The sequence below is a fragment of the Columba livia genome, chromosome 11 (genome assembly GCF_036013475.1).
Source record: "Columba livia isolate bColLiv1 breed racing homer chromosome 11, bColLiv1.pat.W.v2, whole genome shotgun sequence".
NCBI classification, from domain to species: Eukaryota; Metazoa; Chordata; class Aves; order Columbiformes; family Columbidae; genus Columba; species Columba livia.
In genome coordinates, this window is record NC_088612.1 from 20,891,494 (window position 1) to 20,905,858 (window position 14,365).

The window sequence follows — 14,365 nt, forward strand, 5'->3', positions numbered from 1 at the left end:
CAGAAGGGATCCCACTAAACCTGACACCCACTTTCCCAAAGGGAATTGGCTCCATACGAGACCCACGAGCCCTTTGCAAAATGAATCCGGCTCCAGACCTCAATTAGTTTCATTGAGAAATGTTCAGAGAAGGCTGGGAAAGGGGCACAAGCAAGGTTAACCGGTTGCTACGTCCTTATTCATTATCACAGCCCTAAATGCCAAACTGGCTTTTCCATTCAGCGGAAATCTGAATTCCAAAGTTTCTCTTCCACCGTGGAATGTTTTCACGTCCTCGCTCGAAGTCCCAAACACAACCTGGTCTGCCGGCACGCGGGAGATAAGATGTTTCAGCTCAGGGTTTGCTGGAAAGCCCCAGAAGCAGCACGGACACCTTGTTTTGTCCCACTCCTCCAGCCCAGCGGGATCCTTACGGCACTTGAGCCAGTGGCACATCGCACAACCCGCTCTCGGTAGACGTCACCGTCCATCAGAATCATTGTGGTTGGAAGAGACCCTCTGGATCGAGTCCAACCACAACCCAACTCTTGCACTAACCCATGTCCCCAAGAACCTCCTCTAAATGCCTTTTAAACCCCTCCAGGGATGGTGACTCCAGCACTGCCCTGGGCAGCCTGTTCCAATGCCCCACAGCCCTTTCCATGAAGAATTTATTCCGAATATCTAACCTAAACCTCCCCAACGAAGCACCTGGGATGACTCCGATGAGTCCGACCGCTACAGATTTACGACCACCGTGTCAGGATTCAAGGCAAAGTGTCTGCTGGAAAGGTATTTTTCAGCTTCCCGGTGTCGCCGGGCTTTGATTTGTGATGACCGCAACGAATTCCGGAAGAGTAAGAGATGCAGGAGGACTTTTCAAAATGTAAAAAGGAAACTGTCCCAATCTCACATTCAATTATTAATAGCCTTGCTTTAAAAGCACCTGATAGCTTCCAATGGACAAAGCTTAAATTTAGCCCAAGGAAGCCAAAACTTTGGCTGTTAAAAGGGATGCTGAAATGTGCGCATTCAGGAAGCCCTTCCTAAAAAGGGAACCGCCACATTAAAACAACCCCAAGTATTTTTAGATAGTAAAATATCATCCTCCGGAGATGACCAGCAAGGCAGCTTTGAAATCATGCAGGTTTTATCGGGGCGTGTTGCAGTAATCCACGGTTTAGTTTGCAATTCAAAAGCTCCGAACTCAGAGATCTCTCAAGTTCAGAAGTCTGCTGGACTATCCTGACTTTATAATGAAGCTGCCGATCACCGTCCCTTAGGTGCGAGGGACCGCCACGTGCTGCACTTTTTGTTTCAAATGGCCATTTTCAGATGGATGAGGCGCCCTGAAGCCACCACGTTCCTTCGCAAGGTTCCAGAACGAAGGGAGAAGAGTTTTCCTTTGCTGTTGGAAAATTAACCCGACAGCTTCAAACACGTCCCTGAAACAGGAAGATGATTAAATATGAGATGCGACCCGAAGGCGCAAGGTGCTTTCTGTGCAAATAGGTGTCAGTTTTGTATCATTTTGCACAGATAAGTCACTTATTAAATACTTAGAGTAACTGAATATTCTAAAATATTTCCATCTATTTCAAAGGAGGCGGCTGCAGCGCTCAGCCAGCGCTGCAGCGCGGCAGCTACGAACAAATCTTTCCGTACAATGAAGCAGGACGTGAGGGTGCGTTTTAATTTAATAGAATTGTTTTGGTTGGAAGAGATAAGATCAGCGAGTCCTTGGCATGGGGCGACCTGTCAGCTCAGCTCCTGGCTGCCGCAGCGTTTCCATCGAGGTGGTAAATACATGTGGGATTTCTGAAGATTAAAGCGACCGCAGCAGCAGCTAATGCTGTTTGCACTCCTTCATTAACCGGGGGTGTAGATGTCTTGTGTTAACCCACACTCACGTGGCCTGGGGTTACTCCGGCTCCCGCGGGGAGAAGCGTCGAGCAGGGAGTTCCCCGTGAAACACCCGATCCTGGCAGAGCGCTGGGCCACGGGGACGTGTTTACATCCACCCGTGTGACGAGTCTCGCTGAAACGACCCCGGCCTAACCGCCGGGTGAACAACAGCGTTGTGCAACCGGCACGGAGTCTCTGTGCAAAGGACACGGGTACGTACAAAGCGCGAGGAGAGTGAGAGAAACGTGCTCAGCGTAGCTGATTTAACACGTGTGGAGCAGCAGATAGCTCAGCTACATTGAAAAATACATATGCAAATATTGACTAGACTATGTAAAAGACTCGGTTATTTATACCACCTTCCTTTTCCTTGCTCCTACCCCCTGGCAGTAAACAGACTGCAAGTTGTGCAAACACGCAGACTCCATCCTTCATTCGAGGTGCGCTTGTTTACAGAGCAAGAATTAAAACAAAACCCCGAATCCACGGCTGTTCTATAAGTAACGATGTCCCCCTCCCTGACTCAGTGTGTTCTGTGACTCATCCCGCGCGTGGGCTGCGGAGAAATCGCCTTCCCGGGATCCTCCAGCGCATCGCGCTCTGCTCTGAGCTCGTTACACGTGACATCCAGCCGCCAATGTCACCTCCTGTCCCAGGGCCGAGCTCTTGCACGAAACTCAACGCGTGTTGCCACCCGGGTGAATCACACGTGCCGGGCGGGATTGCGAGGGAACGGGGGCCGGCGTGACTCATCCCATGGAAAAATAAGCTACTAGTGAATCAAAATTGCGGGACTTGTTCACGCTGTCACTACACAGAATCCCAGAATAATGTCAGGGCTGGAAGGGCCCTGGAAAGCTCATCCAGTGCAATCCCCCCATGGAGCAGGAACACCCAGATGAGGTTACACAGGAAGGTGTCCAGGCGGGTTGGAATGTCTGCACAGAAGGAGACTCCACAACCCCCCTGGGCAGCCTGGGCCAGGCTCTGCCACCCTCACCCCAAACAAGTTTCTTCTCAGATTTCAGTGGAACCTCCTGTGTTCCAGTTTGCACCCATTGCCCCTTGTCCTGTCACTGGTTGTCACCAGAAGAGCCTGGCTCCATCCTCCTGACACTCCCCCTTTCCATATTGATCCCCAGGAATGAGTCCCCCCTCAGTCTCCTCTTGTCCAGCTCCAGAGCCCCAGCTCCCTCAGTCTTTCCTCACACGGGAGATGCTCCACTCCCTCCAGCATCTTTGTCACTACACAGGAGCTTGAGCATCAGCTCCAAAGGGAACCTGAAAATTAATTCCTGCACATCTCCTGGTCACTGTGGAGAAGTCAATGCTTCCCAGGGCCACGGTGAATTATTTGTTTGTGTGGAGGTGTAAGATTAAAGGGCAGTTTCCTGATTGCCTAGAGATGTTTTTCAGACACGGTCATGTCCTGAGAGAGAGGAATGGGGCTCCAAACAATGCAGTAACACTCACGCAGCCGTGGGCTCCCTGGCCTTGAGAAAAACCTCAGGAGACGAACATACTTTGGGGAGAAAAACAGAGTTAAAGATTTGCAGAGATGTTTGCCTCAACTTCATGAGCCCCATCCAGCCTGGCCTGGGATGTCTCCAGGGATGGGGCATCCAGTACCTCTCTGGGCAACCTGGGCCAGTTCACCATCCTCATCATAAACAACTTCTGGTTGGGAATACAAAGGGACGTGTAGGAGGCGCAGCGGATTGCAACCAAAAACCCGAATGGTGGGATGGGTGCAGATAAAAGTGTGGACACGTCCTCCTGTGTGGCCACCAGAAAGAGCAGCTCGAGCCAAAAGCAGTGAACATCAAAGACACGGAAATACGGGCACTGCTTGCTGGTAAATGATGAGTTTCCAAAAAAAAATATGGAAATGTTTCCCCTATGAAGTTGTAGGTGAATTTAACCTAAACTAAAGGTTCTGGAATCTTATAGGCCCAAACTGTGTCAATAAGCAAAAAGAGCCCACGAGACAAAGCCAACGCAACCGCTAAGACCTTGGTGTGCTGAAGGTGGCCCAACAGGCCTCGCGGGGCTCCTGCAAGCCCCATAAACTGCTTTATTCAACCCAAACCAAGAAGGAAGGTCCTGGGATGCTGCTGGGCAGTTTGAGCAAGGCAAAAGCTTCGCCTTTTGGGACGGGCCCAGGAAACGCAACCATCTCAGGATCTGTTTGACTGTGGTCCAAATATAATATCTCTGTTTTGTTTGGCCAACACCAGCGTCTCCACCCCAGTATTTAAGAGGAACCAGATACCCAAACATCAGCCTGCAGTGGGGATGGAGCTTCTCAGCTCCTTGTCCTGCAACCGTAGGGCTTGATTATTCCAGATTTTTTAGGAGTGACAAGAAGCCAAGTCTTTTCTCCACAAACTTCACAGGGGACAAATGTCTCCAAGAGGAGGGGAACAGCCGCTCCTCAAAGCGGGTCAGAGAGCAAGAGCCAAATTTTGGGGAATACTCAAATTTTGGGATTCATATCCATAGATTGTGCCACCACCGGTCAAGTGAGACCCTGGGGACAGCCCAGAGCAGGATGGATCTTCTACACCAGGATGTCCGTGCGTGTCCACGTGGACTTTACGACAAAAAGAAGCAACAGTTCCGTAGGACACCAACATCTAAGAGAACTGATGACAGAGCAACACAAACCGCTTGCAAAGACACTGTTAAAACTACTCCAATCCTCTTGGATCATATCCCAAATTACCTAAAACCTAAAGGAATTTTCCTCCTCCAAGACACCCTACGGATTGACCATCAGGTCTTTGACTTGGTGCCTGCGCTTTGCTTTCTTTCTTGCTTCAGTGCCTACATTAAGGTAAAGCAGTCATACACTATTTTAGGTTATTAAGTATTAAATTCCCCAGTGAGGCAGAAGACACCAGCAGATGGTCACGGTGCAGCAGGCCCCAGCCTCTTCTGCTGGGGGGCAGAAAAGCTCAAGGAAGAATCAAGACAACCCACTTCTATAGCAAATATCGCCCCATGTAGGGGGCAAAGTAAAAAATTACAGGGGGTTATCAGTTTTTTAATACAGGGAGGCATTGAAAGATCAGAAATAGCCTCAATTCCTGTAGAAGAGCATCATAGAAGCCTGTTAGTTGGTTCTTCTGAGCCAGAACTATTTCAGTAGCTATTTCTGAATCCATTCAATATACCCGCTGGTATTGAGCAACTCTGAGAAGCACCAAAAGGAGCTACATTAATACAGTTTAGATGCCTTCATCAAACTTTGCACTGTGTATCTGAATCTAGCGTGAAATTTGGCTCAAGACGGACAAGACACAAGAAATCTGGAGTTCTTCTCAGCTAATCCAAGCCGACTCGTGATCTTCCGTGGAACCACGTGGGAGCTGATGCTGATGGAAGGAAACAGATGCAACTTGGGTGCCTTGTCAGAACATCTTTAAACACCCATTTAATGGAGCACGTGGCACTGGAAGCCACAGAGAACCTGCGAAAGGAAGAGTTTGGAGGTTGCACTTCTTGATCAGGGACGTTGCAACCAAGTCATGGCCAAGCTTTCTGCAGTTTTTAGCATCCAAGACCATTTTCTCGGCACAAAATACTTCCCTCCAGGCTCGGCGACGCTAGCGTGCTGGTCCCAGCTTCATGGGACACATCCAGTCTCATACGAGAGATGAAATATCTTTCTTGGCACAAAGACATGGTACAAGAAGTTTCCTGCTTGACCCATGTGTGGCAGAATGCAAACCCCCCTCTCTCCCCCTCCCTCCTTCGATGTGGAAGGAGTAGACACATCTCCCTCTCTCTGCTGTTTGAGGCTGACAGCTTCTTTTGTTTGACCCCAGGGCCACTGGCCAGGGCCGTTAGGAGAAGGGAGCGCCAAGGCACACTGGAGCCGCTGGGCGCCCGTGGCCAGTGTGGGGGATGTTTGGAGGCTTCAGGGGCACCCACAGCCAGGGTGGGGGTGCAGAGAAGCTTCTGGAATGCCCACAGTCAGATCTGGTCAGGCTATAAAATGGGATTCTCGTCGAGACTCTGTCCCTGGTGCGGATCTCTTGGAGTTAGGAGCCGAGCCGCGGCTGTCCGGAGCCACCACCTCCTCCCCTCCCCGGGACGGAGACTGCGCTTGCCTCGCCGCCACGGGTGTGAGTAAATTAACCCTCACAGCATTGCGAGTGTATCTGCTTTCTGTGCACATTTGCACGTGTATTTATACTTTCCGTGCACATTTGCACGCGTACTTCACACGCTCAATACGAGCACGTGTATAAATTAATCCTCGCATAATCACGGGTGTATTTTCTTCCCGTGCTTCCACATAAGCACGTGTAATATTCCGTGCACATTTGCATGTGTATTTCTCCTTGCAGGATTGCGAGTGTATTATAAATTTACCCTCGCAGGTCTGTGAGTGTACACTTTCCGTACTCACTACGAGTATGTGTATCCCTTTAAAATAATCCCACACCATGTTCAGGCAAGTGTGGACTCCTCCGGGACTCACGAGATGGCTCCGGCATTGTTTTGGTGAAGCCACATGCATGCACACTGTGAAACTCCTGTTGTATTAGTTGTTGCTCCTTAATAATTTTCCTCAACTGATATCCGAACCTGTATTCAAGTCACTTTTGGAGTGCTAAAACCTGGTTTCTCACCGCTTTAATAAAAGTTGGTTTGGACCCTGTTGTCCCTTAAACTAACCTTGGGGTGCCTCCATGACACCATGGTGAGCCAGTCCCTTCCACCCTAAGTTTTCATACCATTAGTACCCAAGAGTAATATACTTTAAAAATATTCTCAACACCCAGGAAAAAATCACCGTTAAGAGTCTTCTCATTAGGCACAAGACCCTTTTTCTCCAAACGCTGCAGGTGATGACAGTTTAGACTTCTTGGAGACCATCTGGTTGTACCCGCAGCTGACGGCAGCACTTGCGGCAACGCTGCTCCTCGTCTCAGCCCGACGGTGGGAGGTTTGCAGTCAGCCCCGTTATTTGGCAGGATTAATTGGCTAATTTATCGAACAGCGTGTCACACGCAATGCTACTGTTGTTCTCATCTGAGTCATCCACACCGCGGGTTCGGATGCTTCTAGTCTTTAATTCGGCGAGTCTAATTTCAAATAACCAGCCGTGCTTACTGGAAGTTTACGCTGGATGGTTGAGCAGTTGAAGCTTTTAAGCAACGACCATTAAGGGGAGTGCGGGATTAACAACATCACTGAGAACAGACCCATCTATTTCCCCAAATTTGGCACATATTTAGCACTGATGTGTTTTGACTGACTTCTGCTAATTCTCTGCGTGATGTGCAGACACCAAGGGGAGATTCCCTGGTCCTGGCGCTCTGACTCCACCAACATTTACTTTGTTCCGCTTCCAAGTTCATGGATGGAGCAGAGATGCAGCTCACATCCTCCACCCGAGCTCCTGGCCCATTTCCAGCTGTTTTAGCAGAACTCCAGCACAAGAGTTTCCAACGGCATTATCTGAGTTGGCTTCGCGGGACCACAAAGAAATTAAAGTCAAAATTTAAGTTTTTTGGTTTGTGGCTTTTTTGTTGTTATGTTTTTTTTTCGGTTGGCTCATTGATTGATTTGGTTTTGTTGTTTTCTTTCTGGAGATACTCTCCATCATTGTAACCATGATCTTCCCGGCTATCTCTACGTGTTACATTTCTGCTTCCTTTTTCTTACATTTTTCCAAGTGCCCTAATATAACTGTGTGCTCAGAAGAGCATTTCCACACCTTAGTTTTGAGCATCCACTCTTTCAATTGTATTATTTACTTTCCTCCTGTACGTACCACAAAGAGGATGAGAAATGTAATCAAGAAATGATAATGTACCTCTGTAATTTCCTCCATATTGTTCCGTCTTTCCTTAGATCTTTAGTACATATTAAGAAGCAAATCTTTGCGTTCCTCATTCTCTTTGGCCTCCGCTAAGCCCTGCTGTGATTTTCCAGTTATCTTTATTATTATTATTAACCTACACGGGGCAACAAGACCTCACTGTTCTAGACTTTTTTACAAACCCAGAACAGGAAAATCATCTCTGACCTCAAGTCTATTTTGATATGATGTGGCTCTACGAGTATATACCATAGTCCCTGGGAGGTGAGTCCATGGATTCATTGGGAAGCATTCTGGCTACCTCTTCCGTTCCTTTCCTTTTTGAGCTATGCTGCTGTCCACTGAAAGCTCTGATTCACGAATATACCATTACCTGGGGAAACGCACAGATGCCCTCTAATAAAAATAATGCATCTTTTAGCCCCTTGCAAAACAGGACGCCCTTAAACACAACAGGAGGCTTCTCATCTTGACAAAAGCCGGCAAAAAGGCTCAAGGTGACAGTCTAGGATGAAGGGAAGAGAGATCTTGAAGGCAAGATCTCTGTAGAAATCATAGAACCACCCAATGTCCTGAGCTGGAAGGGACCCACAAGGGTCATAGAGTCCAAGTCCTGCCCCTGCACAGGACACCCCACAGGTCACATCAAATACCATGCGCAGCATCAGATGGGGCGTAGGATGAAAAGTTTGGGTTCATTAGGGACAGGAGAAAACACATTAAAAATACTTAATCTGACCAAAATAAAGCCAACGTGTGATCAGTTGGAAAAGTCCTCACTAACACCTTGAAGAGTGGTTGGAAGCTAACAGGTGTAGAAAAAGCATATTGGGGTTAATTCATGTGTTGCTAGAGACAGAGATGAATCAACCCAACTCAAGTAGGGAGCAAAGAGCAAAATTCAGTGTATTATTTATTCTGTGAACCTACTTTTGATGTATTTCCTACACAGTCTTCGGCAGAAACGCCCAAAGTCTCAAAAGCGAATTAAGTGACGACATTAAACTATCATGAGCTTTGTGCACCCACACAGGTGCTACCACCAGAATAAAAAATCCTTATAAACTATTTCAGTGGGTTTAAAACAAAAATGACAACAATAACTTAGTGTTTCCAACAGTGACAACTTACTTGGTTCCTGCCTCCCAGATTTTGCAGCCTGGAAGGAGCAAAGAAGCCACAAAACGTGGAGCGCATTTCCACAAAATGAAGGAAACCGATTAGAAACATTAATTGGAACAAGGAAAAATACAGGATGATTGCTCAGGTACGGCCTATTATGAGCTGTTCTGTATCTTCCATTTTGTATTTTGGAAATATGAGAGCACATCATCTGCGAGTAGAAGGTACATCCACCCTGACCAAACACGAAAATAGAATCAGAAGAAAGTGTAGAAAGAGAAATTCCGGTAATGTAGGAAATTGCCGAAAGCCGGGTCAATATACGACCAAGACACAGAAGGAGCGGCGAAGGTCTTCGCTGCAGAAAGGTTTCCCCGTCACGGATATGTATATGGGTTTAAAGAGCGACCATAAATTCAGGGCAAAAAAGGCCAAACGCTGTCAGACACCAGCTCTCCTACATCTGGGAAATCAAGAGTTTGCCAGAAAGATAATAATAATAATAAAATATGTGCTATTCTCCTATTTGCCCTAAGTGTTGTCACCAAGACGCTACTGAGCTCATGGGCTTTGGGATTTTGCTAAATACCAACAAAACAGTGTTTCAGGTTTAATTAGAAACACTCTATGTTTCTTCCACAATTTCCTAAGTTTTAAGACTATTATTTCTCAAATCTGCCATTCAATGAATCAATAACTTTCCCTCCATCAGAGCTTTACAAACACACACCCAGGTATTTCCCACATTAATCAACCCTCATTTCTAGGCCTGTGTAATCACCCAGTATCATTATGACGCTTTTCTGACCGAATCTCTTCCAAAACTTGTGTGAGGCGAAAAGGATTTGCCCAGATCAGTAATTTCAAGCCTGAGTTGCACAACAAATATGATTTAATAAAGAAATGGCAAACTTTCTATAAGCTTAAGATGGGTTTACTCACCCGCACTTCCGAGTTGTTTATAAAACCTGTATTCTAAATGGAGCTGCGGTGCACGCGATTTTATGGGTTCCTACAACAGAAGAAACAATATTCAGTTAATATCAGTTTGACTGAAAAAGGTTCCACCCTATACTTGAAGATTTATGACTGTACATAATGCTTCAGAGTCTCAAGGTGAAACACCCTAGATTGAAAATCTATTGGACGTCGATTTAAACAAGCAGAGAGCAAAAAGCAATAAGACTTGCGATCTGCACTCTGGAGGAGAAATAACTTCATTTAAATGAGAACAAAGCTCATTCGCGGCAGAGAAATTACATTTGTCGACTGTTACTCATCTGCGCTTTACGCACAGATCCATAAAGGCGTCAGCACGCAAGGCGATAAAGCTCCTCAAATATAAAGTTAACGTGGAGGGGATTAAGAGACTTGAGTAATTACGTTTCCAATAAACCCGTGCACTTGAAATGTGGATTCACCTGCTGCCCTGAAACCTTTGAAGACGGAAATAAACCCTGGGCTCAATTCTTGTTTGGACGTCGCCTTTTGAGGAAATAAATACTATGAAAAATTCATAGCACCAAAGTTAGAATTTCAATTGAATAGCCCTCGATTTGATGAACTCATTGTCTAGAAGTCTGCCCAGAAGGGAGACCCTTCAGTCCTATGCAAAAAAGGTCCCTTTGTGTTTCACATCAGCCCCGACTCGAGAGCATCTTAAGCACGGACAAGAGTTTGAGCCAATGTCTTCGATCCGGTGGAATAGCTCCACTTTAAAAGGCTCCTTTTTGAGTCAGAAGGAGGATTTTTGGACGCCTTCTGATGTTTAAAAGCTTCGGAAGTCAAATAGAACCAACAACTTAGAAAACGACTGTGAAAATTATTCTGAAGGCAAAACTGAACCTGTACTGAAGGCAAACAAAGCAACGCAAAACCAAGTTTGTTATATAAGTTGCATTTAAATTAAGATAATTGTTGGTGGCGGCTTAAGGGAAAGACACCTGCATGGCAAAGGGATTTAGGGCAGCAGGAACACAGCCTGTTCAGCAAAGAGTTTGTTTATCCAAAGAAACTATTTGGATAAAGGTAGAAGGATTAATGTGTTATGAGTATCAGGATGTGAGGCTGCCCGTGAGGAAATAAGGGCATATCAGCACAAGGTGCTTGTGGAGCCCGAGCTCGGGGTGTTTGCGGGGTCGCAGCAGCTCCCGAGGTGATGCCGGCACAGCTGGGTGTCCGAGGGCTGAAGGATGCCGGCAGACGGCGTGTTTGTAGTGAAAATAACGGAAATGACACAGTCCCACGTGCCAAATCCACAGCTCGGGTTGCTCACGAAGGCACGGCCGAGGTGCCGCATCTGCACATCAATAGGCTGGTTTAACGTGGGGAGGGAATTCACAGAACCACAGAACATCAGGGCTTGGCAGGGACCTGGAAAGCTCATGCAGTGCAATCCCCCCATGGAGCAGGAACACCCAGATGAGGTTACACAGGAAGGTGTCCAGGCGGGTTGGAATGTCTGCACAGAAGGAGACTCCACAACCCCCCTGGGCAGCCTGGGCCAGGCTCTGCCACCCTCACCCCAAACAAGTTTCTTCTCAGATTTCAGTGGAACCTCCTGTGTTCCGGTTTGCACCCATTGCCCCTTGTCCTGTCTCTGGTTGTCACCAGAAGAGCCTGGCTCCATCCTCCTGACACTCCCCCTTTAGATATTTATAAACATTAATTCCTACTGTGCACAACTCGGCAGTAAAAACTCTCAGATTAAACCAGCAAATGGTACATCAGAAGCCAAACTCCATGAATTTAACCAAATAACATTCAGCTGAAGAGCAGGACGAGGAGCTACACGTTGACACCACACGCCAGTTGGCGTTTTCCACCGCCAGCAGTTTTCCGAGATGCAGCACAATCATCAGCCATGAAGAGAAACCAGGAGACACTTCACAGTGTTTCCCGATCAGCTCTTTGGCTTCCGTCACATCGTTCCCTCATTTTCCAGCTTTGACATCACCACAGGAGGCGCGAACAGCTGAAGCGGCAGTCGCAGAAGGTGATTTTACACAGGTAGAAGGACTCGGAGCAGTTTTGACTCGGTCCAGTGATGCAGATAAAAGAGAAAACGTTGCCTTCAAGCACATTGAACGCGGCTACTCGACCGCTAGTCCGTGAATTATTTGAAGGATAAAGAAAATCACAGTGAGCACAGGCATGAGACAAACATATTGGCTGCTGCTGAGGCTGAGTAATTCTCACTCCTGGGGAACACGGTCTGAAATTAGGAGACCAAAACAACCCGGTCTCGTCTACTGTTCCCTCATTAATGTTCTCAAAAGTGGAGCAGGGATGCGAACGCCTGGATGGCCACTGGATGGCAATTCCAGTCCTTCCAACGTGAAAAACCAGGGTTTTTTAAGCATGAGTCAAACAGGGCAAATAAAACCAGAGTGTGTTGAAGAGTAGCTTGTTAACACTCAGGTATTTTGAGGAAAAACGAAAAGAAGAACAAATGCTACTGGAAAAAATCAGTAACATCAAGGTAGGAATAAAGGTGATAGGGCTAGTGAAAGGTTCCGGGTTACTGGACGCTGTTTTGAGAGGCCCAGCATCCTCTGGACTAATACAGCTGTTTTATTCCTGGATTGTTCCTTCCTTACACCTTCCAATGATGTAACTTTGTGGGATTATCTTTGAAAGCAAATTAGAAGCGTTATTGATTCTACAAAACACCTCGTTTGCATACACGGCGCATTTTCTAATGGCAGATCTGGCTAAAACATGAGCATCCATCTTGCCCGAGGTGGATCCACACCAATGACACCCTCGGTGTTTATTTCTTTTAAGGAATATCTTCTGACATTTGCTGACAAATCAAAACTAGCGTGGTCAGCAGGACAAGGGCAGTGATCCTTCCCCTGTGCTCTGCATTGGGGAGGCCACACCTGGAGTGTTGTGTTCAGTTCTGGGCCCCTCAGGTCAGGAAAGAGATTGAAGTGCTGAGCGGGTCCAGAGAAGAGCAACAAGACTGGGGAAGGGACTGGAACACAAGACCTATGAGGAGAGGCTGAGGGAGCTGGGCTTGTTTAGTCTGGAGAAGAGGAGGCTTAGAGCTGAGCTCAGCACTCTCCAGAACTACCTGAAGGGCAGTTCTAGCCAGGTGGGGATTGGTCTCTTCTCCCAGGCATCAGCAATAGGACAAGGGGCCATGGGCTTCAACTCTGCCAGGGGAAATTGAGGCTGGAGATGAGAAAGCAATTCTTTGCAGAGAGAGTGGTCAGGCATTGGAATGGCTGCCCAGGGAGGTGCTGGACTCACCGGCCCTGGAGGTTTTAAACTGAGATTGGACGTGGCGCTTAGTGCCATGATCTAGTCAATGGACTGGAGTTGGACCAAGGGTTGGACTTGGTGATCTCTGAGGGCTTTTCCAACCCAGTCCATTCTGTGATTCTGTGATTCTGTGACAGGCTTGAAAACAAGTCCCTCCTGCAAAACTCAGATTATTTTTTAATTTACTGCACATCCCATGAGGAGAACACTGGAGAGAGAAACCTGCGGCACCTGAACGTGAGGGGAATTAATGCGCCGAGCCCACCTTGAGCTTCTGAAATCTGAATTACTCCCGTCATCTGGCAAAATAGCAGCGGTTGGTCAAACAGGCACGTTTGCTGCTAACAGCAAATCAGCGTGACAACTTTAACTTCAGATTTGAGGGTGTGGAACTGCGATTGAAGAGTGGATGGATGAGAGAAAATCACAGCTAACTGGAAAAGCTCAGATTGCTGGAAGGGAATTTCAACGACTGAAACACGCCCTTTCCTTCTGATACCATTTAGGTACCAAAAGCATTTTGCAGGTGGAGGAATGGGTTATTTCTTTTTAGTGTCCTCAAGAATTTATCTTCATTTAAATAAGTTATTCTAGCTGAGGGGGAGAGCAGCATTAAGCCCAAAGTAAGAAAGTTGCTTTTTATCTGAGTTTTCAAAACTAAGTCCAAGCCACTTAAGCACATCAGAAGCTTCTACTTACCAGTTTGATCGCTACATATTCATTGGTGTAGAGATTTTTACCTGTGAATGGAAAAGAACACTATTTTAGTTGCACATTCAACACTCCCAGCTCGAGGTACAAGGCAGATGAGCGGCACCGATGCCCGTTTCACTTGTTCTCAGCTCCCCACTGAGGTTCATCCCTTTAACAAAGCATAAACCTCAAAATAAAGAACTGCAGCAGCTGACCAGGGCCGGCAAACACTATTTTCTATTCAGCACAAGGTAAGTGTGTTTTATGGCAGCACTTAACGTTCTGTGTGTTTGAGGAGCTATCCCAGACACACCAAGTTTTATTATCCGCACGGCGCCAAAAAAAGTCTGGGGAACAAAACACGAGAAGTCGGAGCATCGTTTATGTCAGAAACGTCTTCAATCTGCTGGACACGGAATGATTTTATCCCGTGAGCTACAGGGAGCGTCGCCAGCTTCACCGTGCTACCCATCAAAGCAAGGAGGCTTCTGAAAATAACCCTTGGACCAACACGCAGCTTCTATTTCTTGCCCTTGGTGCAGACAGCGCGTGCAAAACGCA

General features: G+C 47.1%; 1 protein-coding gene and 1 long non-coding RNA gene across 7 annotated transcripts in view; both read right to left on the reverse strand.

Moving 5' to 3' along the window:
• CSNK1G1 (casein kinase 1 gamma 1) overlaps positions 1-14,365 on the reverse strand; it is a 95,882-nt gene that overhangs the window by 34,081 nt on the left and 47,436 nt on the right. For all 5 annotated transcript variants that reach the window (XM_065076322.1, XM_065076319.1, XM_065076321.1 and 2 more), the window contains 2 exons: positions 13,811-13,851; positions 9,785-9,854 (listed from right to left, as the gene is read on the reverse strand). In XM_065076322.1, coding sequence (XP_064932394.1) covers positions 9,785-9,854; positions 13,811-13,851 — 111 coding nt within the window. The remainder of the gene's footprint in view (positions 1-9,784; positions 9,855-13,810; positions 13,852-14,365) is intronic.
• Positions 894-9,774, reverse strand: LOC135580512 (uncharacterized). 2 transcript variants are annotated; one of them, XR_010475295.1, is made up of 2 exons: positions 1,890-9,774; positions 894-1,424 (listed from the first exon to the last, which is right to left on the reverse strand). It is a non-coding gene; the product is annotated as an uncharacterized LOC135580512 (long non-coding RNA). The 2 variants fall into 2 exon arrangements; XR_010475296.1 differs by having other exon boundaries at positions 894-1,797.